The sequence below is a fragment of the Carettochelys insculpta genome, chromosome 30, assembly GCF_033958435.1.
Source record: "Carettochelys insculpta isolate YL-2023 chromosome 30, ASM3395843v1, whole genome shotgun sequence".
NCBI lineage: Eukaryota > Metazoa > Chordata > Testudines > Carettochelyidae > Carettochelys > Carettochelys insculpta.
Window position 1 is genome coordinate 9754448 of NC_134166.1, and position 22473 is coordinate 9776920.

Here is a 22473-nt window from a genome sequence, read left to right on the forward strand (position 1 = left end):
CACTGGCCATGGTCATAACTAGCCATCCCTCCTTGGCCAGGGTCCCTGCCACACCTCCCCTCCTTCCCCCCACCAGCGTGCCCAGTAAAGCCCCCCGAGCTGCCCTCGCCCCACTGACAGCCCCTCTCCCCACGCCAGCGGGACACGGCAGGTGACGCCTCCGAGTCGGCCCTGCTCAAGTGCATCCAGCTCTCCTGCGGCTCCGTCAAGAGGATGCGGGACAAGAACCCCAAAGTGACAGAGATTCCCTTCAACTCCACCAACAAGTACCAGGTGGGCTGGGGCTGGGGCAGGGCTCAGACTGGGCACCAGCTGGTTTGATGTGAGCACAGACGTGGGGCGGGAACCTGGCTGTGGCTGCGGGGTGGCATTGGGGATAAGGGTAGGGGGATCCAATGGGCCTAAGGGAAAGTCAGGCCCCTTGGGAGAAGCTGCACCGGGGGCACTGCCCACTCGCTCTTGGCCCCACAGCATCCCCAGCAGCCCAGGCACTGAGCAGCTTCAGTCCCCATGGGTGATAATGGGGCATAGATGGGAGGTAATGCTCCAGCCAGAGACTGCAGCCTGCGAGCCCCCAGCTCCAGGGCCAGGAGGGGCTGAAGGGAGCCAGGGAGCCCCAGGCCTGTGAGCAGCTGGGGCAGGGGGTGGAAGGAGGGATTAGGAGAGACACTGGGATAGGAGCAGGAGGAGAGCCGGTGAGCTGGGGTGAAAGGATGGGGAGGGGCTGGTGGGATGGAGGGAGAGTCCCTGGGGTGGCTGTGGGGTCCTGGGGTGGCCGTGGCAGCCTCCTCTCCTCCCTTGGGCCAGTCACTGCCAGCAGGACTCAACTCCCAGCCCTCCTGGTCTACACTCGGCCACCTCGGCCCGCTGGCAGGCCGCAGCGCTAGATCATGCTCCCAGAGTGGAGTGGCTCCCCCAGCTGACGCCCCCACTCTTCCAGCTCTCCATCCACGAGCGCGAGGACAACCCTGAGGGCTACGTGCTGGTGATGAAGGGCGCTCCGGAGCGCATCCTCGATCGCTGCTCCACCATCCTGGCGCAGGGCCAGGAGGTGCCCCTGGACGAGGAGATGAGAGACGCCTTCCAGAACGCCTACCTGGAGCTGGGCGGCCTGGGGGAGCGAGTGCTGGGTGAGACGTGCCGGCCCAGGCACTGGGGGGACGTGTCAGGGATACGGGGGGTGGGGGGAGCGATTGTGAGCGAGTGAACACCGTGTGTGTGCACATGCGCCAAGGTTTGATGGTGCGCAGGGGCATGCGTCTGGCCGCAGCTCATGCTGGCGCTCTTGGCTCTCGCAGGCTTTTGCCACCTCTACCTGCCCCAGGACAAATTCCCCCGGGGGTTTAAGTTTGACGTGGATGAGATCAACTTCCCCACCACCAACCTGTGCTTCGTGGGGCTCATGTCCATGATCGACCCGCCCCGGGCAGCCGTGCCAGACGCGGTGGGCAAGTGCCGGAGCGCAGGGATTAAGGTAAAGCCCCGAGGCGGGGATCTCACCACAGGTCACCCAGTGCTCTGGGCCGGGGGCAGAGCAGTCTGCATAGATGGAGCCATGCAGACAGCCAGCCATGCCTGCGCCTGTGCTGGCCTCAAAGCCACTGACCAGGTGCTCTATCGACACAGCAGGCACGACGCATTGGCTGGCGGATGCGTTGTCAGGAGCACCACCTGGGAGTCCTGGCTCCTACTTCGAGCACCAGACTGTAATCTCCACTACCTCTAGAAGTCCTGACTCCCAGCCACCCTGCTCTAACCACTAGCCCTTATTCCCCCAGAGCTGGCTCCCAGATAACTAGACCGTACGCTGTGCTGTATCTGTGAGTCCTGACTTTCAACCACCATCCCCAGCCCAAAAATAGGAGCTTGCTCCCCTCCCACAGCTGGGATCAGAGCCAGGAGTCCCAGCTTTGCTGTTCTAACCACTGGCCCCTGAGCCTCCCACAGCTGGGAACAGACCCCAGGGGTCCTGCTCCCAGCTCCATCCCCAAGGCACTGGGCCTCACCCTCACTGCATGGCTCCACCCCCAGGTGATCATGGTGACCGGTGACCACCCCATCACTGCCAAGGCCATCGCCAAGGGCGTGGGCATCATCTCCGAGGGCAACGAGACGGTGGAGGACATTGCAGCCCGACTCAACATCCCCGTTAGCCAGGTCAACCCCAGGTAGGCTGACCCCAGCTGCTAGGGCCCCCTGTGGGGAGCTGGCCAACCCTGGCACTGCTCTCGTCCTGCAGGGAAGCCAAGGCCTGCGTGGTGCATGGTTCTGATCTCAAGGACATGACCCCGGAGCAGCTGGACGAGATCCTCAAGAACCACACGGAGATTGTCTTCGCCCGCACCTCCCCGCAGCAGAAGCTCATCATCGTGGAGGGCTGCCAGAGGCAGGTGGGAGCCTGCCCCCAGTGGGGGCTCCATGAGAACCCTTCTGACCAGCCTGACCCACACACTTGTCCGCAATGGCCCAAGGGGGGCTGCATACCCCCAAGGCTGGTTCTCCTCCTGGCTTGCTCAGAGCAGCTGGCAGGTGGGGGGACAGTTCCCTGCCCTTTTGAAATCAGCCACCACGCCTGCTCCAAGGGGAGCCCAGCGCAGGGGACAGGTACGCGGAGGGGAACTGCAATGGGTACAAGAGCACTCGTGTTTCCAGCTGGCAGGAAGTCTCTGTGGCCAGCAGCTCCGTTCTCCTCCACATGTCTGCCCTGCCCTGCAGCCTCTGGCCTGCGAACTTCATGTCAGGCCCATGGGGGCCACCTCCACCCTGGCGCAGAACCCTGAGGATATAAAAGGGGAATAATCGCTTGAACCATCTCCCCCATCCTGAGCTGGGAATAGAACCCAGGAGTCCTGACACCCCATTGCCCTGTGCAAAACACCAAACACCAATCTTCAGCCAAGCCTGTCTGCCTACTGCTCAGCCCCACCCAGATGTGGCAGGGCCAGGATGGTGGGACCCCTGAGAGGGAGCCCAAACTAGCAGAAGGGCCTGTGAAGCACCGGCAGGGCAATCACAGGCAGCTGGGCGGGAGATGGCTCAGGGTAATTGAGGCCAGCTGGCTGCATGACTGGGCTAATAAGAGGCCTTTAAAAGCCCTTCACAGGGGGAGGGGGGAGAAGACCAGAGCAGTGGGAGCTTGGGCTCACTAGGAGCCACAGCAGGAGAGTGGGTCTTGTTACAGCCGTAGCCTGGAGAAGCTACCAGGGGAATCGCTGGGGGGGGAAGTGGCCCAGGGAGAAGAGCTGCTGTGTGGAGGGCTTGGGGAGTCAGCTATTCCCGCTAGCAGCCGTATAGGGTCCCTGGGCTGAAGCCTGGCACAAGTGGGTGGGGGCTGGGTCCCCCCAGACCACCCCTCACCACAGCGAGGGTCAGTGGGACCAGTGGACTGAACAGAGGCCCAGGAATAAGACTGACTTTGCTGCACAGGGAACCTCAAGATCGCTGTTTCCTCTATTTTGTTCAATCCACGGGCACATCAGTTTTGTTATGTGCACCACTGTGTGTGGGGAGCCGTGCACTGCCATAGAAACCCAGGCTTCTGGCTGTGGGTGCTCTGGTGACCAGCTGGGCAGCACTTGAATCTCTTCTGAGCAACTGCCCAAGTGCTCAGCTTCCAGGGACCCTGCTCCAGACCCCACCTCCCCTCTGGGGTAAGGAAAAGAGCCCAGGAGTCCTGCCTCTCTGCTGGGACCAGCCCCTGCCAGTCCCCTCCTGGAGCTAGGAGCAGAACCCAGGAGTCCGGCTCCCTTAGCCCCTGCAGTGCCTGGAGCTCAAGGACCCACCCACTAGCCCTGTCTCTGGGGGGGAAGCCAGAGCCCCTCCTGCTGAGCCTGACAGCAAGCACAGTGACCTGGGCTGGGTTTGACCCATCTCACCCCAGGATCCACAGTACCCCTACGCCATGGCTGTGCTATGGAGCTGTCACCCCAGTGCCTCCCCCTTAGGGGTCTCCTACCCTGCCTAGTGGCTGTCACGGGCCCTCCTGGCATGATCCCACCTCTCTCACTGTAGGGGGCCATTGTGGCGGTGACCGGGGATGGCGTGAATGACTCGCCTGCCCTGAAGAAGGCCGACATTGGCATTGCCATGGGCATCGCCGGCTCCGACGTCTCCAAGCAGGCGGCTGACATGATCCTGCTGGACGATAACTTCGCCTCCATTGTGACGGGGGTGGAAGAAGGTGAGTGCCCGGCTGGGTGTGGAGGGAGGGAGGTGGGCGGTGCCCTCCCACCTGCATCCCTCCCCTGCTTCCTCCAGCCAAGCCCCAGGCAGGCCCCAGCATCCAGGGCGCCCAAGACCTGGGCCTGTGACAGGGTGACCCAGCCTAGCACCCACCCTGGGTCAGCTCCCTGCTGTGCTCACACCTGCCAGGCCGCCTGATCTTCGACAACCTCAAGAAATCCATCGCCTACACGCTGACCAGCAACATCCCCGAGATCACCCCCTTCCTGCTCTTCATCATCATCAACATCCCGCTCCCCCTGGGCACTGTCACTATCCTCTGCATCGACCTGGGCACTGACATGGTAAGGGAGTGCTGCCTGGCGGGGGCAGGGAGCAGGGGGTGAGGGGAAGGGAGGGGATGAGGAGGGGAGGGTAGAAACAGTGCCCCAGGGCAGAGGGTGACTCTAGGAGAAGCTGCCGTGCCAGTTCCCTTAGTATTGCCCGTGGGGCAGCACACAGAGCTGCAGCTGAGCCTGGAGGGTGCCCCTCTGCCTGCCCACGGGTTGGGGGTCCTGAGTTGCTCATGGGGCCCCAAGGCAAAGTGGGGGGGTGGCCAGCTCTGTGGGGGTCCCAGGCCAGTCTGGGGATTGGGCCCTGCAGGCAGTAAGAACATCGGCTCCTTTGCTCCTTCTCCCGGCATGGGGATGGAAGCAGCAAGGACCAGACGCACAGTGTGCCGGGCTCGGCCCTCCCTGGGCTCTGGCAGGGACCTGGCTGGCTCTGCCTTGCTCCCTGCATCCCAGGGCCACCGTGCCGGGAAGCGGGAGGTTTGAGCCAGTAGCCCCAGTCCCAGGCTGGCTGTGCTAGGCTTTGTGATCAGTGTCATGGCTTGGAAGACCCTCCCAGCTGTAGCAGGCTGGGGCCATGCAGGGCCTTGCAACGGCACCGTGCTAGGCAAAATCATACCCCTCCCTCTCGCTTCAGCGTGTCTCATTGAGGAAACCAATCTGCACACCCTGGGCTAGACAGACACGAGGTGGGCAAGTCACAGGAAGGGTGGGGTGGAAGGGAGGTCAGTGGGAGAAGGGCGGGAGGAGTGGATGGACAGATGGACACACAGGTTAGTGGACAGAGGGAGGGAGAGAGAGAGAAAGTGGCTCAGTAAACAAAAAGCCAGTCCTGGGGCACTCAAAGACATTATTATTTGAGGTGATGAGTGTCCGTGGGACAGAGCCAGTGGGAGAGAGGAGGGGAGGATGGACAGGCAGGCCAGGGGTGGGGGGAGGGAGGGAGGGAAGGGTGGGCAGGTGGCCGGGTGCAGGAGGAAAGCAGACAAATCAGTGGTGGTAGGAGTGGGGGACATGCAGGGAGGGATGGAGGGAGGCAGGTTCTGTAGATTGCAGCTATCTGAAGACTGCAGCCCCAAGCAGGGAGAGGCTCAGGGGGTGGGCAGTACCAGAGGACTGCGGCGGGGGGGGGGGCGTTGCAGTGAACTCAGGAAGCCTCAGGCTGACTCCTGGTGGCTGTTCCAAGCCTCACAGTCTCTGGGGCCGTGCTCTCATTTCCTTCCTGGGAGCATCATTATTAGTCAGTTCACACCATGACAGACAGTGCCAGACAATCCTGACCCAAGGGACTCCTGGGAAGCTGGACCCCAGACCCCTTCAAAGCGCTTAGGCCAGGATCTGAGCCCTGAGTCCTTCCCTGCCCGGGGTTTCTGACCTCTGTGGAACCGGCATCGCTGGAACCAGCCCCATTCACCCCCAGCCCTCCTGCCCCACCAGGTCCCTGCAATCTCCCTGGCCTACGAAGCCGCAGAAAGCGACATCATGAAGAGGCAACCGCGGAACCCCAAGACGGACAAGCTGGTGAATGAGCGGCTCATCAGCATGGCCTACGGGCAGATCGGTGAGTTGGGCTGTGGTCACCGTCTGCTCAGCCTAGAGCTGCACCCTGGGCTGAGAGCCCCAGTCTGAGGGCTGTAGGGAGACGTGCTACTTGGTCAGTCGTGCTCCCCCTCCCCCCCAGTACCTGTACACCAGCCTGGCAGCAGGGGGTGCTGTGCTGCAGGGGGTGGGGGGGGTTAGCGCTGTCCTGCGCCCCAGTGTAGCAGCAGGGGGCGCTGTGGTGCAGGGAGTTGGGGGGGGTTAGCGCTGTCCTGCACCCCAGTGTTGCAGCAGGGGGCGCTGTGGTGCAGGGAGTGGGGGTGGGGGGGTTAGCACTGTCCTGCACCCCAGTGTTGCAGCAGGGGGCGCTGTGGTGCAGGGAGTGGGGGTGCGGGGGGGTTAGCACTGTCCTGTGCCCCAGTGTGGCAGCAGGGGGCGCTGTGCTGCTGGAGGTGGTAGAGTCCAGGTGAAATACTCCACTCTGGTGCAGCAATCCGTGGGGAGGCCCCACTCATTGGTACTGGGGTCTGAAGCTCGCGGGGGGGGGGGGGTTCCCATGCTGCAGCTGACCTGTGCTGTGCAGGGCTCTGGCCCATCAGCTGAGCCTCACCCTGGTTGGTGCTGGAAGGAGCATTCACGGGTCTCTGCCCCTCTCTCTCTGCTGCCTACCCCCACAACCCCCAGGTATGATCCAGGCCCTGGGCGGGTTTTTCACCTACTTTGTGATCCTGGCGGAGAACGGCTTCCTGCCGTCCACCCTGCTGGGCATCCGCCTGGACTGGGACGACCGCTCCAAAAACGACCTGGAGGACAGCTACGGGCAGGAGTGGGTGAGTGCAGCCCCCAGGGGGTGGGGGCGCACGGCCTTCCCGGTGCTCCCGATGGCACCCCTCGCAGCTGGGAGGGGCGCTGAGCCCCTTGAGACGGGCAGGCTGCCCCTGTGGCGTGGGGCTCTTCCCGCCTGAGGGAGCAGCCGGGAGCCAGCTGCCCTCCCTCACGCCCAGCGCCCAGCGCCTGTCCCTGTCCCCACAGACCTACGAGCAGCGCAAGGTGGTGGAGTTCACCTGCCACACGGCCTTCTTCGCCAGCATCGTGGTGGTGCAGTGGGCCGACCTCATCATCTGCAAGACCCGGAGGAACTCTGTCTTCCAGCAGGGCATGAAGTGAGGCCCAGCTCGCTCCCCTCCATCCCCCGCCTGGCCCCGCACCCACTGCTCACGCAGGATCCACAGGACGTCCGTCCCCAGGGGCCGGCGGGGCAGGCTTGGCCGTGCCACAGCGTAGGGGGCACAGCAGGGGCTGCTCAGTGCCCAAGGGACGTGGGGGACTCCGTAGGGGGCACTGTGCAGCTGGCTGGTCCCTGGCTCAGATGAGCTGTAAACCAGCAGCTCTGCTCCTGCCCCAGGTGGCCAGGTTCCCTGTCCCAACTGGCGCTGCCTGACCTCCCTCCCCCAAAAGGCCTGTCTCTGGGACTCCCCGCACCTCCTGCCGCAGGCTGGGCCAGGGGCTCCAGGGGATGGACGCAGGTCTCTGCTCCCTCCATTCCTGGGTCGTGTTCCTCTCCCCTCCAGGAACAAAATCCTGATTTTCGGCCTCCTCGAAGAGACGGCCCTGGCTGCCTTCCTGTCCTACTGCCCTGGCATGGGGGTGGCGCTGCGGATGTACCCGCTCAAGTGAGTGATGGGGGGAGGTGGGACCCCCCCAGGGCAGGGAGCTGCTGCCCCCGTTGCAGGGTGGTAGGCCTCCGTCGAGCTCCCCTTCCCCACCTTGTCACCAGGTGGCACACACATCCCCCCAAACAGGTTCCCCAGATGGAATGGCCCCAGTGCTCCCCTCCAGAGGGATCCCCTCAGCTCCACAGTCCTTAGTGCTCCTCCTCCCCAGGGTCTCCCCCAGAGCACAGTCCCAAGCACCCCCCCCAGCAGGGTCCCCCGATAGCTCATTCCCTAGAGCTCCTGCCCCCCACCCCCTGTCCTGTGGCACAGCCTCTGACTCTCTCCCTGTCCCCCTGCAGGGTCACCTGGTGGTTCTGTGCCTTCCCCTACAGCCTGCTCATCTTCGTGTATGACGAAGTGCGGAAGCTGATCCTGCGGCGTTACCCTGGCGGTGAGCTCCCGCCCATGCGGTGCCATGGGCCCCCTCGCAGTGCCACTCATCCCACCCATGCAGTGCCTCAGGCCCACCACCCCGCAGTGCCAGTTGCTCCCACTCAGTTTCAGCCCCCTCTTGTCCACACTCCCCCCCCCAAGCTGCACAGTGCCCCCTTCTCCCACCCCCACACGTGCTCTGCCATAGGGCTCCCCCGTTTCCTGGTGGAGGGCGCCGGAGTCCATGAGCTGTCGGCTCAGCTCCTGCCACCCTGTTCCGGAGGGAGTCGGCACCATGCAGTGAATAGACGCCACCTCCCCCTCCCCATGCGGCTCCCCCTGAAAACGGGGAGCCCAACCCCCTCCGCTGCTCCCACTGACCAGCCTCTCTCCTTTCCTTGCCCAGGCTGGGTGGAGAAGGAGACGTATTACTGAGCCCTTGCCTGGGCGGGCCAGGTGGATCCTCTCTCCATGTCACGCTGGGGAGAGCGTGGCTCCGCCGAGGCCACCCGACATCACCGCAAACCTTAGTGCTTAAGGGGGTAGCGGGTAGGGGGGGCCAGCAGCACACACTGTCCTGTGTAGATCTAATGTGTAGGCACTAACCCTGCTGGGAGGAGGGCAGGAGACCCCCGACCCCTGCCCCGGGGCACACGCTAGCTAAGCTGGGAGGTAAGTGGGGCAGGCCTGAGCCTGAAGGGTCCCTGCCAAATTCCAGATGGGGAGGGGATGGTGGGGAGAAGGGTTGGTCTAGACACACAAACCCTGCAAGGCCCTATGGGACAGAGGGGAGCTGAACAGGCTCTGGTGGGGCTGGGCTGAACCAAGGACTGTGTCATGGCTCTGCACGGGGGGGTCCCAGACAGGCTCTGGGGAGCCAGCAGCCCTTGGCCAGAGAATGGAGGAGTGTGACTCTGGTGGGGGCACCCAAAGCCCCTGCAGGGAGGATGCAGAGCACCCCAGCCCCTGGGAGGATGAGCCCTGAAAGGGTAGGGGGTAGGAGCATAGAGCGGGGAGGGGTTCCTGCCTATGCTATTTGAAAAGGTGGGAGCCCTACCCTAGGCCTGGCCTGCAAGGGTTCCCCAAGGCTGAGAGTAGACCCCCAGCTCCCCACATAGGCTGCAGAAGGACAGGTTGCCACCATGAAGGGAGGGTCTGGTCACTGTTCTGGCTGAGGGCAGGGGATGCCCCAAGTGGGGGAGGGAGAGTCCAGGGGGTCTGGTCACTCTTCTGGGCTGAGGGTGGAGGGGCAGTGAAGCCCCCAAAAGTAGGCGCTTCCTATTTTGAAGATGTGCAATAAAAATAATTTAACCCCTTCCTGCCTCGGCCTTCCTTCAGTGTAGCTCCCAGCCTGCCTGGGGAGCAGGGCTCAGAACATGCAACTTGACGTCTGATGTGGTTGCTGTTCACTCAGAGCTGTGCTTAGCATCCTGGCCTGGGTCTCACCCAGGCCTGTTTAAATATAGTGTTGTAGACATAGCGCCACCCAGCCGCTGAACTATGTGACACAGTTTAATGTTCCATCACTTGTTCTTAAAAACAAGTCGTCCTGTGGCACCTTACAGACTAACACAGACATTTTGGAGCATCAGCTTTCATGGGCCAAGACCACTCGTGCATCTGCCAAAGCGGGTCTTTGCCCATGCAGACTTATGCTCCAAAATATCTGTGTTAGTCTGGACTCCAACAAAACAAAGCAGCGGAAATGCAGCACTTCAAAGACGAACACAATGATTTATTTGGTGATGAGCTTTTGTGGGCCAGACCTACTTCATCTGAATATCTGTTTAGTCTATGAGGTGCCGCAGGATGATTTGTGTTTTTTGCAGATACAAGGCTCCCCCTCTGATACCCTCCTCCTTAACCAACGTTTCACTCCCTACGCAGCCGTGCTGTCTCTGGAGTTCAGTACAGATCAGGTGGTTGAGTGTCTTAGAACCATGCTGGTTTCGTAACAACATGACTCAAACATAACCGCTTAGTCATCTGGCTGGCCACTAGTTACACCCAGTTTGGCTGGAATTCCAAGTCTGCCACCTGTAGGGTTCCCACTGTGGATTCTTCCTTCTGAGGAGCACACACTAGTTGGTGATAATTTCTACGGAAGTCTCCACTCTTGGTCTCGATCACATCTCAGCTAAGCCCTGAATTCTTTTTCTGTAAGGCTGTGTCTACACAGTGGCCTTATTTTGAAATAAGCTATTCCAGAAGAGCTTATTTTGAAATAATACTGCTACACACACATTTCAAAGGGGTGCTCAGCATCTGATGAAGTGCGTCTTTGCCCATGAAAGCTTATGCTCAAAAAATCTGAATAAAATTTTTTTAAAAATCTGAAGAAAAAAATCTGAAGAAGTGTGCTTTCGAAAACAGGGTTTTACACTGCTTGTTTCTTCTTTCAAAAGACTTTTGAAAATGTGATTATGCAAATGAAGTGCCAGATACCTACATCAGTGCTTCATTTGCATTTTTGATTTGCCTCACTCGCATTCCTCTTTCAAAAGGGGACTGTAGGGCAGACACAGCCTTTGTGTGTAGCAGTGTGAGTTCAAAATAAACTCTTCCAGAATAGCTAATTTTGCAATAAGGCTGCTGTGTAGACAGCCTCAGAGATTTCCTCAATTGTGTCTGCTAGCACCATTCTCTAACTCCATTTCCACTTTATGAAGCAAGGGGCTAGGAGCCCTCCCAGGGGCGTGTACGCTGTATGGTTCTGCTTTGTCTCGCTGGGTAATTTGCACTGGATCACCTTTCTGAAGGTTCAAGTTCACAAAATAGTCCCTTGAATTGTCCACCTTTCTCACACCAAGTCTGCTACAGAAGTTTGCCAGCCTTTGATGCTTTGATAGGATCAAAGTTAAATTGTTTCTGTAGTGAACTGGCCCCTGCGGTTCAGAATCCCACCAGAGCTCATCTGGGCTAGACTTCAGAGCTGGGAGAGGTGGACAGTGGTTGTAGGGAACTGCTGTGGTGACTGTGCTAGATCCCCAAAGCAGACTCTTGATGGTCTGTAATATGACGTTACTCCCTGACTGCTTTGACGTGGCAAAGAGCTGCAGCACGTCCGTATTTCATGCATTTGTTACACTAGTTGCCTATGGTTGGACGTATGTCGTCATCTGGGATATGATTTTTCCCTATGTTGTGGACGGAGGCTGGAATTCTTCCAGCAGGTGTTTTAGGAGAATGACTTAGCACTCACTCTGCATGTGTTAACAGGTTCTAAGTTAGTTTCTTGTTTTTCAGGTTTAGCGAATTGCTCTTGGTTTAGCTGTCTCATCAGCTCAGGCTGTTTTGGTACCTGAATAGGTGTGGCTACAGTTAAATCTCTTCATTTGTAGCTGCCGTGAAACATTTTTTTACATTAAGCCAATGATCAACCTTTTGCTGAAAACCTGTGTTCAGCGTTGCCAAAATGACAGTCAGTGTCTGCAGAGCCCTTACGAAACATTCAACATTTTCCCCGGTCCTTGAATTTTCTGGTGGAAATATGCTCTTTCGTAAACCACGTTTTTCTGAGGTATAATGTATGCATCAGAGATAGCCAGAACCTTTTCATTTCTGAGTGTTTTCATTGAAGTCTGCTTCCCCAGATGCTACATTAAAGATATCTGGTTTGAGCATTGGCTTCATAAACCCAGGTGTGCGTTCAGTCCTTGAGGAGACCATTTAGGAGTCTGGGGCAAATAGATTTAAAAACAAATCTATCAGGCATGGTGTTTAGACCTGCTATGAGGGCAGGGGACTGGACGTGATGACCTCTCAAGGTCCCTTCCAGCTCTATGAGATATGTACATATATCTCCAGTTCCTTGTTGCAGCTTAGTAGCAATGCAAAATCTTGCCCAGTATTGTTTTTCGTCTGTCCGTTGGGAAGGTTTATAACAGCGGATGTTCTCTGGGACATTGGAAAGCAGTGGAATGAGGACTTCTTGCAGCCATTTTTGCTGCTTTTTTATTTTTTGTTCTTAGTTTACTCTTGACACCATGACATGATCATCTGTGCCAGATCTGGCCTGGAGACAGAGCCCACTGTTCCACCCCAGAGGTGTTCATCATAAGTTCTCTTATTGTTCTGCCCAGTCTGGGGGAATATGGTTCACTTCAGAACGTTCTAATACAACACGGAGGGGGCACTGTCTCCCCTCCCCAGCACATCACAGCAAGAGGCACCATGAGCTGCTCATGGGTGTTAGTGGCTGGCAGGTGAGCACCATGTGTAACTTTCTCCTGGCAATGGAGGGAGCACAGGGGCTAGGGCCCCCTCACATCCCCCTGCCAGTCCCACCTATCATATGCCTCTAGGCCCCAGCCAAGGGCCTGAGCTGGGCTCTTTGGTGGATGTTCAGCAATCACTGGAGAGGGGGATGGTGGGGCACTGGGGGGACAGAGGTGGGAGGGAGGGCTGCAGTGTGTGGAGGTACAGGCACTTCAGAGAGGAGGTGGAAGTGGAGGGGGTGGAGTGTTGGGACGCAGGGGCCAGCAGGGAGATAGGAATGGAGCATAGATGGGAGGGGGGCAGGCACAGAAGGGGGAGAAGAGGTGGGGGGTATAAATTTTAAAGGCCCAATACAGGCTTGTAACATGCACTTCCTTCCACAAAGAGTGCCTGGCCCTCCGGGACCTCAAGCCCTAATAAAGTGTACCTCTCCCCCAGGTGCGGGTTCTGGGTGAAGGCAGCGGGGGAGGGCTGGTGGGGTGAAAGCTGGTGGGAGCTGGCATGGGGGTGAAGCTGATGGAGTGGTACACTTCGGGTAGGGTGAGCGCTGGTGGGTGGGTGATGAGGCTGGCAGCCTGGAGAGGGTGGAGGGGGCATTGGGTTGGGAAAGGAGGGGAGGGCTGGTGGGGAGATGGAGGCAGAGGGAAGGGGTGGAGGGGATGGGAGATAAGAGTTAGGGATGTGGCTCCCTTTCCCACACAACCCCTCTGTTCCTGCATTCTCCAAGCAGCATCCCCCACCCTGCCCCCCAGGAGCACGCCTGTCCCTGCTTGCCATGAGGTGTGAACATGGGGAACTGGCTGCCTCTCAGGTTCTGCGGCACAACCCCCCGCTTTGCCCTGCACCCCCCACACCATCCATCCCCCCGGCAGTGGCGCCCCCTGCTGGCCAGCTGGTGATGCCACAGCCTGAGCGCTGCTGCAGGTAAGAAGAGCTGGGCTGGCTATTTAAAACTAAGCCTCTGGGTCAGCAGAAAGAGCTGAAACCCAGCGCGCCTGCTGCCAGGGCCCAGGCATTTCTCACAGATTAAAAGAAGGGCAGCTGTTGGGCTGCAGCCACAGGCTTATAAATAGAGCCCAGGCATAGCTTGCCTTAAAGACCAGTGCTCCCGCCAGCAAGAGGTTTGGGGCTTGCACTACGCCACCTGTCCACAGGCAGTCACCGGGCAGCACCTGGCCTTCCCTTCTCTCGAGTTGCCCTGCCCAGAGCTGTAGGGCATTCGAGGCTCTGGCAGGGTCTGCAAATCCCAGGAGCGCTGCAGAGGGGGTGCCTGTTAATCATGACAGTGGCGGTGATCAATTGACACCTGTCACTGGTGCTCAGGCAGTGCCAGCACATAGGACAAGTTGCTCAGGCCAGTGGCGGAGCCAGTGGAAACAGCCACGTCCGTCTGAACAGGCGGTGATGGCAGGTGCGTGAGTTGAGCAGCGTCGCCCTTGGAGAGGAATCAGCCCTGCGACGGGCTCATGTGCCTACCTACTGGGGGCCTGGTCTCCCCGGAGCAGCCCAGAGGGCGATATGATCTGCACCGTAGCACTGCCGAGTGGCCCCACACAGGATCAGGGCCCTGTGCTGCTGCGTGTACCCACTGAAAAATGAACATAAAATAAGTCAAGTTTTTATTCCTAAAAAATGGTTGAGATGCACTGAGCGAATGTCCCCTCTGGAAGAGCTCTGAGTACCCCCAGGAGCCACTGATACAGCCTAGCATGGCATTCCAGCCATGCCCCTGACAGCAATCTGGCAGACCTAGAAAGGATCACATGTGCAGGACCACCAATTGGGGGTTGAGGCAATTGCCCCTGCGCCTGGCATTTCAAAGGGGCAGCTCTGAGGGAGCATGGCGGGGAGGGACCCAGGGATGACTGCCCTCAGGCCTGCCCCTTCCTCCCCTGGTCCCACCCCTAGTGCCCCCCCTTCTGCCACTGGCCCCACCCCATTTGTGCTTGGCCCCACCCCTTCCAGCAGCAGGAAGCCGGACCTCCTCCCACCTTGTCCCAGGGCCCTGCTGTGACCGGCTTTGCTTCCCCAGGAGGCCAGAAAGGACAGGTCTACATTTAGGGAGCAAATTAACTTAAGATACACAACTCCGGCTATGTGACTAGTGCAGCTGGAGTCAGCGCACCTTAAGCCGAATTTCTTTGGTGTCCCACAGTGGGAGATCAACAGAAGAAACTCTCCTATCGGTTTCCCTTCCTCCTCACGGCCCCCTGGAGTACCAGGGTCAGTGGTAGAGAGTCAGTTGAATGTGGCCCTATTAGTATTGCTAAATCAACCCCCGGAGATCAATCTCTGGAGCGCCCATCTCCCATTTGGTGCGGACAAGCCCTAAAGAGTGAACAGTGCCCCCTGGGAGCGCCTCCTCTGAACCCCAGCACCCTGTACTGAGCTCCTGCTCTGCTCTCTGCAACATAGTGACCCCTATTGAGCCCCTGCCTCACTCCCTGCACCACTGCATCCCCTGCTGAGCCCCCACTTCACTCACTGCAGCACTGTGCCCCTGCCTCACTCCCTGCACCACTGCATCCCCTGCTGAGCCCCCACTTCACTCACTGCAGCACTGTGCCCCTGCCTCACTCCCTGCACCACTGCATCCCCTGCTGAGCCCCCACTTCACTCACTGCAGCACTGTGCCCCTGTTAAGCCCCTGCCTCACTCCCTGCACCACTGCATCCCCCTGCTGAGCCCTCACCTCACTCCTGCAGCTCAATGCCCCCACCATGTCCTACCCGGCTCCCTGCACTGCTGTACCCCTACTGCAGCACTGACCCCCAGCTCCACAACACCCCTCCAAAGATCTGAACCTGCACAATGCCCCCAATGGACCACCCACACCACTCCCTGCTGCACACGGCTACCCTGTGAGTTCCCACACTGCTCCCTGGCACACTGAAGCCCCTATTTCCTGCCTGCCCCAGCCTAAAGCACTGCAACCCCTCTTCTCCCCTGCCCTGTTCCCTGCAATACTGCACCCCGAGCACCTAGCACCCCCTTAAGGGTCACGCCCAGCCAGCTTTATATGGGCATTCCTTGGGGGCCAAACTGTGCTATCCCAGGTGGTTGAGGAGGATCCCAGCCCAGGGCAGGCCAGCCCAGAGTCAGTAGGGTGGGGACCTGGAGGTCACAGCTGTGACTCCCACTTGAATCAGGCCTGTGGCCCCCAAATGCCCCGGGTGGAGAGCAGGGAGAACATGGTCCAGACTCAGCCAATGTTTCCCTGCCACAGAGGCACCTGGGACGGCTCCGCCAGGCAGCCAGCTGGCTCCTTGGCACAGAGCAGAGGGGCGAGCTCCGAGCGGGCCACACAGAGGCTACATCTACACGATGGGATAAATTCAAATTTAAGGCAGTCAGCTCGATTGTACCATGTGACTGTCTTCACTGTAAATGCCAGTAGCTCCATTTAGGGAGCACTAACATCATAATATGGTTAGAACCAGGTGGATATAGTGTCACGTTTGAATGTAACAGTTCAGATGAAGGCTGGTGTGGAAGCGTCATGCCTTTGAGTCGAATTCATTAGCTTGGTGTGATGGGTGCTGCTGCACCTGGATCCTGGCTGCCCACCACAGGGCAGGGGCCGGGAAACTGACCAGCACAGCTCCTGGCTGCCAGCTCCCACGAGCCAGGCTCAGGAGCACGGTCAGGTTCCCAGCTCCCCCAAGCTGCGGGGACCTGGGAACCAGGCAGCAGGGTGAGCATGGCCGGCGGTGGGGATGCAGCAATGATGGCGGGGAGAGCACAGAATGTGGGGCTGAGGGAACTGTGGGATAGGGTCCCACAATCCACTGCTGCGACAGTCAAGGTTTGGCCACTCTGGTGTGGCAGTGCTAACTCGACTTTGTGGGAAGTGAGGATCTGCCAAATCAAATGTATAAAACCCAGTGTTATAAAATCAAATTTAATAAAAATCACATTTGTCTGGTAGCATAGACGTAGCTGAAGACTGCCACCAGCCAGCTGAGGGTGGGGAGAGGGGCTGGGGTCACGTTTGGGGCTGCATCCTTCCTTATTGGTCACTTTACAGACTGGCATGATAGTGACACAGTCCCAAGCCCTGCTGCTGGGGGAAAGGGGATGGAGCTAGGCAGGGTGTCTGGATTAGAAACTCCATGGAGCTGGAAGAGAGAGGGTGATGCCACCATCTCCTGAGCCTACTGCATTGCTCCTGCTCCACTCTCTGTGTGTGTGTGAGAGAGAGAGAGACAGAGAGAGAGAGATTCATGCTAAAATAATGAGGTGCCTGAGGAGTGAGGTCATGGCTGGCTCAGGAGAAGCAGCTGTGCTTAATGGCTATTGCAGAGGGCCGGGTGCCAGGATGCCTGGATTCTGGTTCTGGGTGTGAAGTGAGTTCTTGAGGCAGGAGGGGGCGGGGAGGCAGGACTCCTGGGTTCTATTTCCAGGCTGCAAGGTGCCAGAAGAGCTGTCGACAGACCTCCGGCTTCTGCCTCCAGCTGGGGCTGAGACCTGCAGAATGGAACGAAATTCTCCCACTTGGGTGGGGAGCTATGCAGCCTTCCCGCCCCCCGGCCACTCCCGCCCCGCCTCAGTGGACAAGGTGCTTGGCTCTGGTTCCTTCCCCTCCCAGCATTCCAGCCCAGCAGACTGAGGGCTGCTGACTCCAGCAAACCCAAAATAGAGAGTCCTAGAGCAAGGAAGGCAAGGTGGCGGCTGGTGGGGGGAGGGCTCCAAAGGAGGCTGAGAGCTTCTGGGCACCACTTGGGTTTCACTTGCAGGGTGTCGGGGGTTTAAATATCCAGCAGGGTTAAAAATAAGGAGGCCCAGACTCAGGGTCATTCGAAACCGGGGCCAGCATTTCAAAGACGTGTACCATCTGCAGGGTAAAGTCACGTGGGACACCCTGTTGCCATGCATCCGAAACACGGGCCACTTGCGAATCCTGGAGGAGCCGCGCCTGGACCAGGCTGTTCCACGGGGCCCCAGAGCTAAACCACGAGGTGACCACGAACGAGACCTGAGCAGCACTGACGTCATCTGTGCCGCATCGGGGCCTCATCTTCACCACTCCCCAGAGGTGAGGGACATCATCAGACCCCCCAGCCTGGCCTCCTGCACCCCTACACTGAGCCCAACAGCAGCTCCCAGAACAGCCCCAGGGCTGCAGAGGAAGCCATTTAAGATGTGGGCACCCCCTTCAAAGATCTCACCCTGCACAGTGCCCCCAATGGACCACCCACACCTCTCCCTGCTGCACACGGCTTCCCAGCGAGTTCCCACACTGCTCCCTAGCACACCGCAGCCCCTATTTCCTGCCTGCCCCAGCCAAAGCACTGCACCCCCTTTTCTCCCCTGCCCTGTTCCCTGCAGGACTGCACCCCGAGCACCTAGCACTCCCTTCAGGGTCACGCCCGGCCAGCTTCATGTGGGCATTCCTTGGGGGGCCGAACCGGGCTATCCCAGGTGGCTGGGGAGGATCCCAGCCCAGGGCAGTCCAGCCCAGAGTCAGTGGAGTGGGGACCTGGAGGTCACAGCTGTGAGTCCCACTTGAACCAGGCCTGTGGCCCCTAAAAGCCTCCGGTGGGGGGCAGGGAGATCATGCTCCATGCTCAGCCAATGTTTCCCTGCCACTGAGGCACCTGGGAGCCTCCGCCAGGCAGCCAGCCGGCTCCTTGGCACAGAGCAGAGAGGCGAGCTCTGAGTGGGCCACACCAAGACTGCCACCAGCCTGCCAAGGGTGGGGAGCGGGGCTGGGGTCAGGTTCAGGGCTGCATCCTCCCTTATCGGTCACTTGACAGACTGGGGTGATAGTGAGACAGTCCCCAGCCCTGCTGCTGGCGTAGGGAGACAGGCAGGACGTCTTGATTAGAAACTCCTGTGGAGCTGGGGGAGAGGCTGCACTCGGGGGGGGGAGGGTGTGGGGGGGGGGGGTCGACGTATGTTGCCCTCATTAACCACTCTCCTTATTCGACAGTTTGACCTAATTTACAACTGGAATTTGGCTTCGGCCTCCAGCCACTGGTGCGTGTTCTGCTTGTTTCTGATAGATCAAAATGCCCCTTGGGACCTGCTGCTTTCTCCCTGCGAAGGCGCCTTAGAGATGGAGATTAAATTCCCCTCGCAGCGTGAGGCCAATGGTACTCAGCGAGGGGCACATGTACCTCTGGGGGTGCACAGAGGCCTTCCAGGGGAGCATCAGCTCTCCTAGGTATTTATCTACTTTGGCAACAGGCCACACCCAAAGCATTCGCGGAGCCAGTGCCAACGGACGTTTCCTACGGACAGAACGAGACCGCCAGCAGTGGTTCGGTTACAACAGCCCATTTCTCCCTCCAGACACCTCCTCCTCCCTGGTGGGGCTGCGCCTGCTCCCCCCCACCCCACCATTTCACACCGTACCCCATAGGTTGTCCAGCAGAGCAGAACTCCCAGGGCACATCAGGGTGAGATGGGCTGGGACTGCACAACCTGCCCAAGTGCAGCAGGTCCCAGGACCTTCCCCCTGGAGGGCAACAGTGGCCCCCTCACAGGCCCTGGCTCTGCCCAGGACCCTCCATTGAACCCAAACGGGCACTGACCCTCCTTTCCCTTTCAGCTCAGGTTTGGGGTGGGGGGGGCAGTGGGGCTGACAGCCATGCTGGGCCACAGGGCAAGGTGGGAGAAGACTCGGCTCTGAAAGGGGCAGGGCTGAGGGAAGAGGGGGTGGGGCTGAGGGCAGAAGGGGTGGGGCTGAGAGAAGAAGGGGCGGGGCTGAGGGAGAGGGGGCAGGGCTGAAGGAAGAGGGGGTGGGGCTGAGGGCAGAAGGGGTGGGGCTGAGAGAAGAAGGGGCGGGGCTGAGGGCAGAGGGGGCAGGGCTGAAGGTAGAGGGGGCGGAGCTAAGGGCAGAAGAGGCGGGATTCAGGGCTGTTGGCCCTCAGGCTCCCTGCCAAGGTGGCAGAGTGGCAGAGAGGCACAACAGGGCTCCAGCCCCAGTGAGCTCTTCTGCACAGCTGTTCCAAGGAGCCAGGAGATCCCAGCCACTCTTGAAGGGCTGGACCAGGGTCAGTTCCCCTCTTGACCTTGCTGGTGTGTGTATGTGGGGTGGGGGGCTGAGCTCCCCCTTTCCCAGCGTGTGAGCAGGGGAGCTGGGCTCGCCCTTCCCTCTGGGTCGGGTGCGCACACACCTGCTTTAAAAACACCGCTGTTAGTGACTGGCAGGTGCGGTGCCGTGGCAGCACACATCTGAACAAACACCCCTGACCTCAGTGTCGGCGCACAAGGCAAAAGTCACTCCAGTCACGGATGAACAATCGGCGAGGGAACAGTGCCCCACACCCCAACCCCTGTCTCCTGAACCCCTCCCCCCACACCCCATCCTCCTCCTGAGCCCCTTCCCCTGCACCCCAACACTCTGCCTCTGAACCCCGCCCTCTGCACCCCAACTCTCTGCCTCCTGAACCCCTCCCCCAACCCCAACCTCCTGCCCTGAAACCCTCCCCACACACTCCCCATACCTCTGTGCTCCATCCAACACTTAAATTTCTTACCGGTGCTGTTTTATCACAGCAGCCCCCCCAAGCAGGGGGATAAGTTGTGACAGTGCCCCTCAGCACTCCACAGGGAAGTGGGGAAGTGGGGGCAGGGATGAGACAGCTTCAGGTCCCTTTCCTCTGGGGGAAGCTCCTGAACCCCTCTTCAGACCCTACCCGCCCCAGACACAATGACTCTAGTACTCTTCAGTGATTCAGCATGGCTTAGACAAGCACTGAAATGCAGCCACTTCTGGGGTGCAGCACAGCAGCTGTTTAACAGCACACTGAGAAATGTGCTAGTTTCACACCTTATTATGAATACGTACAAAGGATGGGAAGGAGGATTCGAGAGTATAAACATCACCTCCAGAACCTTCACTGAAGGTACTCAAGTTTGAGAGACTCTGCTACCCTCAGAAATATTAGTAAGTAAACAGGAGGTAAGATTACATCCCAGCTGGAAAAGACGTGTAGTACAGGAGACACACGGCTATAAAATGGCTGGCTGTTTAGAGCAAGGATTTGCCGTTTCTGCCCAGTAACCAGCAGGAAAAGTCCTCTGGGGAAAAGTCCTTAAATTCAAAAGTGCATTTGCCATTCTGCCGAGGAATCAGCATTTGAGTGTAACAGTCTGGGCCCTACCTGGAAACCTGACCCAGCCCACTGCAAAGGGAACTGGCTCTCAGCCCAGTGTAAAGTGGAACGAAATGGAAGAATAGATGCCCCACCCTGGGTATCGTCACCCTCCCCACCAAATTGGAGAGTTGGAAAACACAAGAATATTTTAAGTGTAATGTAGGCACTGTTTGTGGTGTGACAGCACATTTGTTTCTTGACGGCAGGGGAAGATGCCAGCAGGTGGCCACTCTTTGGCGCCATAGAGTGAAGCACTACTGGGGGATAGAGCAAAGAATAGCCAGCCCGGAGGGGGCTGGAGAAGACTGAAGTAGCTTTTCAATCAGAGCGACTGGGGGACAGGCAGGGTGGGGGGAGCCTCCAAGAAACAGCAGAGCCAGAGGTGCGTAACGAAAGTGTCCTACATTCCTCACACTCCCGGGTAGATGGGAGGCAGGAGCCAGTGTCCTGCCGTGGCAGGGCTCTTGCGCTGGTGGCGGTGGGGTTTCCACCTCCTAACCCCCTGCAATGATGCCCTTGCCAGCCTGGCCCTCACCCTCATATCCATGAATACTGCCCACTAGCTTGGCAGAGGGAGTGGGTAGCACAGCCCCTGCCAGGGAGTTGAAGAGACTTCCCCTCCCAGTCACCTGTTCCTAGCAAAACCCCAGGACTCAGTGGCAGAGCTTGAGGCAGAACCCAGGAGTCCTGACACCCAGCCCTTCCCCCTGTTCTCCCTACTAGACCCCACTCTGCTCCCAGGCACCCCTTGCTCCTCTAACCGCTCCTACAGCGCAGAGTCGGCTGGAGAGCAGGCGCTCCGCTCCTGGAGGCACATATCTTCCTCAAACGGAGACCGTTCCCCGCTGGGCCATGCGGCTGACACTGCCCGTCCGTCTCCGCTCTGTCCCAGGGAGGAGGCAAGGGCAGGCCCTTGAGACGCCTGCGAGGAATGGGGCAGCGCTGCCAGCACATAGCGCAGCTTCCGTGCCTGGCACCTGTGCCATCCAGGCTGGTCATAGGAGGCACAGACTGCTGCTGAGGAGTGGGGCTGAGCCCCCAAGCCTGGCTCTGGTTCTCGCTTCACGGGGGCAAGTTCACCTTCGCTGTGGGGCAAAGCCGCGGATGGACCGGTGGGGCCCCGTCCCTCTTGAATAGAACTTTGTAAGTGTGACACCCTGACCCCCTGCCTCACTCTACCGCTGGATCCTCCTTCCTGGAAACAGACCCCAGGAGTCCTGATTCCTGGTCAAACTGCTAGGGCGCCCCCCGGCCCCCTGGTGTGACTCCTTAACCGTCTGCTTGCAGCTCAGCAGGAGGGTGCCCTGGGGTCCTGGGGAGGGCCAGCTGCTTCCCACGTGACCCCAGAGGTGTCCGTCCCATGGGTGGCCCAGCTGTCACATGACATGCCATGTGGTGGGTGGCTGCAGCTCAGCCAAGCTCCTGCATTAGGCCTGTGATTTATGGCCTCTCCCTTGGCTGCGGCTGTTGCTGCTGCTGCTGCTGTGGGGATGCGGCCAGCAGGGCGGCATCGCCAGCTGGGCTGTCAGGGCTGGGCCGCCGCCCATCCCATGCACCGCACAGGCTCTGAGGCTGGGATGGTAGCTCAGCATCGCCCCACGCCTCCAGCCAGAGGGCAGAGGCATCACGGGGGAGACGCAGGTGAGCCCTGCTTCCCAACCAGCCACCAGCCCCTCGGCACGCCACAGGGAAGTGGGGGCAGGGGTGAGGCAGCTTCAGGCCCTTTTCCTCTGGGGGAAGCTCTTGGAACCCTCTTCAGATCCTACCCACCCCAGACACAATGACTCTAGCACTCCTCAGTGATTCCCACAGCAGCCTCCAGCCCTCTGCCCTGGGCCAATGTAACATCAGCATGTCTTAGACAAGCACTGAAATGCAGCCACTTCTGGGGTGCAGCACAGCAGCTGTTTAACAGCACACTGATTTGGGAGAATACTGAGTCCAACAACCAGGGTGTTGGAGGTGGAGTTTGGCCAGGATGATAGCATTAACAGCCTTAACCTTTGGGAAATG

The 22473-nt window shown here is 59.3% G+C and overlaps 1 protein-coding gene across 1 annotated transcript in view; it reads left to right on the forward strand.

Moving 5' to 3' along the window:
• LOC142003865 (sodium/potassium-transporting ATPase subunit alpha-2) overlaps window positions 1-9453 on the forward strand; it is a 28098-nt gene extending 18645 nt beyond the window's left edge. Inside the window, exons 11-23 of the mRNA XM_074981201.1 lie at window positions 139-273; window positions 941-1130; window positions 1299-1474; window positions 2032-2168; window positions 2240-2390; window positions 4012-4180; window positions 4372-4526; window positions 5949-6072; window positions 6735-6880; window positions 7083-7213; window positions 7622-7723; window positions 8065-8156; window positions 8544-9453. Of these exons, the coding sequence (XP_074837302.1) occupies window positions 139-273; window positions 941-1130; window positions 1299-1474; window positions 2032-2168; window positions 2240-2390; window positions 4012-4180; window positions 4372-4526; window positions 5949-6072; window positions 6735-6880; window positions 7083-7213; window positions 7622-7723; window positions 8065-8156; window positions 8544-8572 (1737 nt within the window). The 3' untranslated portion in view covers window positions 8573-9453. The remainder of the gene's footprint in view (window positions 1-138; window positions 274-940; window positions 1131-1298; window positions 1475-2031; window positions 2169-2239; window positions 2391-4011; window positions 4181-4371; window positions 4527-5948; window positions 6073-6734; window positions 6881-7082; window positions 7214-7621; window positions 7724-8064; window positions 8157-8543) is intronic.
• The last annotated feature ends 13020 nt before the right edge of the window (window positions 9454-22473 follow it).